This window comes from Rhinolophus hipposideros, assembly GCF_964194185.1.
Source record: "Rhinolophus hipposideros genome assembly, chromosome: 15".
Taxonomy (NCBI): Eukaryota; Metazoa; Chordata; class Mammalia; order Chiroptera; family Rhinolophidae; genus Rhinolophus; species Rhinolophus hipposideros.
In genome coordinates this window covers 27,924,400-27,926,809 of record NC_138061.1, presented here as the reverse complement: position 1 = coordinate 27,926,809, position 2,410 = coordinate 27,924,400, and the positions used below count along the sequence as shown (strand labels likewise).

The window sequence follows — 2,410 nt, the reverse complement described above, 5'->3', positions numbered from 1 at the left end:
TACTGAAATATCATTCAGTCAAAAAATATTTATTGGCCACTTCCTAGGTGCAGGCACTGAATGTGGCCACTCTCGGGGAGTGGGACACTAAGCTTGCCTTTAGGCCCGGACCAGATGACCAAAGCCTGGGCCTCCAAACACTGAGTCTGGGTCCCTGAGGTTTCTGGTGGTGTCCGATTGAACCTGGGCCCTCCCAGAGATGAGGCCCTTCTAAGGAGTTTTCAGTTATTCCTTTGACTTAAGTATCCCTGTGGGGAAAGGGCTGATCCGTTGATAATCCGGGAATGAGAAGAAGAAACATGTCCATGGCCATGGCCACCTCCCGCAGGGAGAGGGGTATGTCCAAGAGAATCTGTTAGGGCTTTATGGTTTCCAAACTTTCACCTTTTCTCCAAAAAGGAATTAGGGAGATGAGACCTGGCCATGGCCGAGCTCCAAAGAGTGGGAAACGAGTTGTTTCGGTTGTGTGTTCAAAGTTAATCCCACTCGCCCCCCACACTCCCCCTCCCTTTCCAGGTCGTCCAGGGTGCTTCCCAACGACTTTCCGCCACTCTGCGACTGTGGAGGGCCGAGAAGGGGCTACCACCACTATTCCCCGGCGTGCGAGCTCTGCGGGACCTCCAAACCCTCGCCGGGCCGCGCTTCCGGGGCGAAGGAACTCCAACTGCTCGCTCGTATTCCGCGGATTCGGAACGTGCGCCCGGAGCGCAGCGGCGGGGAAGGGGCGCCGGGGGCGACGGCCCGAGACGCGCGGGAAGCGCCCAACGCCAGCGCGCCCCGCGCACCTGAATGCGCCCGGCCGTCCCAGCTCCGTCCCCAGCTCCCGAAACCGCCGACAGCGCTCGCCGGGCCCCAGCCCGCCCAGGTCCCCTGCGGGCCACGTCGCTCCCCAGGCTGGGAGCGCCCCGCTCCCCGCGCGTCCCAGGTGGCTCTTACCCGGGAAATGGCGAGGGGCTGCTCGAAGTCCTTGCCCCCCACGAGGCGGAAGCCCCAGGGTCCCGGGCCCTGGAGCACTATTTGCTGGGTGGTCATTGCGAGGCGACAGCGAGCGTTGACCCGCGGGGACAGACGCGACTGGACGCGGCGCGACGCGCTGGGCTCCCCGGGAAGCTCTCGGAGAACGAGCGTGCGCCGCGGGCCGGGGAGCCCGGGGCGGGCGGAGCAGGGGCGGGGGCGGCTCCGCCCAGGCCGGGATCGGGCCGCCAGCCCCGCCCGCCCCCCCCGCCTACGGCCCGCAGCGTTCTCCGCCCCGTGGCCCGCGGGGGCCCCAGCTGCAGGTCGGCCCGACAGCTCCCCGCAGCTCCGCCCCGGACCCCAGCACCGCCCAGGGCACTAGGCGACAGGCAAGCATGTTCCGACAGACCTGATCTAGGCGCTTTTTAAAACGAGTTTGGAAGTGCTGTGCAAACGCAACCCTCTGAGAGCAGCTCCATCTTCACATTTGCTTTTTGTAAAACAAGGATGTGTTAAAGGTGCTTTCGAAAGATCTCATTTGAGGCGATGAGGCAGTCAGGAGCTTTTGGCTCCATCGTACAGCTGTTGTAACTGTGGTTAGAAGACTTATCCGAGGCCACACAGCTGCCAGTCCCGGGCTCCGGTTGCTAAGGAAGCCCGGACAGGAACTTTCTAATGCTAATGAGACCATCGCACGTTGTTATAATTGGACTTCAAACCCTTCCTAGAGAAACTTTTCCTCCAGGCCGGATTTCGCTGTAGGTTCTGACCTTCCCGATAGTTCAGTCATCAAGTCGGGCGGGCCCAGGGTACAGGGTTGAAGTAAGCAGACCTGGGATGCCAGCCTGTCCCTAGCCTCCCATCTGGCCTCCCTGCCACCCTCGTCCCTTGAGTGCTTTCTCCGCGCCAGACCAGACCGTGTCTCACGCTGTCCCCTGGGTCCTCTCCTAACTCTGAGTAAAGCCAATATCCTTAAAATGCTTTTAAGACCACCCACAATGACGCCAACTCCTCTGACCTCATCTCTTCCAGATGCCCCCACCACCACCGCCGCCCTCTGGCCTCCTTGCTTCTGCCTCAGGGCCTCTGTCCGGAATACTCTTCTCCTAGACGTCCCTTGGCCCTCTTTCTTCTGATGTCATCCTCTCTGAGCTCCCTACTTAAGATCTCTCGAGATCCTTTTCTCCACTGCATTTCTTGCCATCTGACATACTCAATATTTTACGTATTATTTGTCCCACCTCGAAGCATTAATTCCATGGGGGTAGAGTTTTTATCAGTTTTCATCCCAGTGCCTAGAATAGTGCCTGGCACGTGGTATTTAATGAATGCAATGCATTGTCCATTCTTTGGGCCACTTACCTTTTCTGGGGCCCAGGTTCTTCATAGTTTTGTTGGCACTCATTCATCCTGGCACCAGGTCCCAACGCAGTGCTTGACACAGAACACATGCTTA

General features: G+C 59.2%; 1 protein-coding gene across 3 annotated transcripts in view; it reads right to left on the bottom strand.

Annotated features, from left to right (window-relative positions):
• Positions 1–1,589, bottom strand: part of PDLIM1 (PDZ and LIM domain 1) — a 40,797-nt gene extending 39,208 nt beyond the window's left edge. Inside the window, exon 1 of one of the 3 annotated variants that reach the window (XM_081074198.1) lies at positions 1,364–1,589. Coding sequence is in view for 1 of the 3 variants with exons in the window: in XM_081074197.1 (XP_080930323.1) it covers positions 937–1,032 (96 nt within the window). In the remaining 2 variants the exon portion in view is untranslated. Of the gene's footprint in view, positions 1–936; positions 1,156–1,363 lie in introns of those variants that run through there. The other 2 variants (XM_081074197.1, XM_081074199.1) reach the window with 2 other exon arrangements.
• Positions 1,590–2,410: the final 821 nt, after the last annotated feature.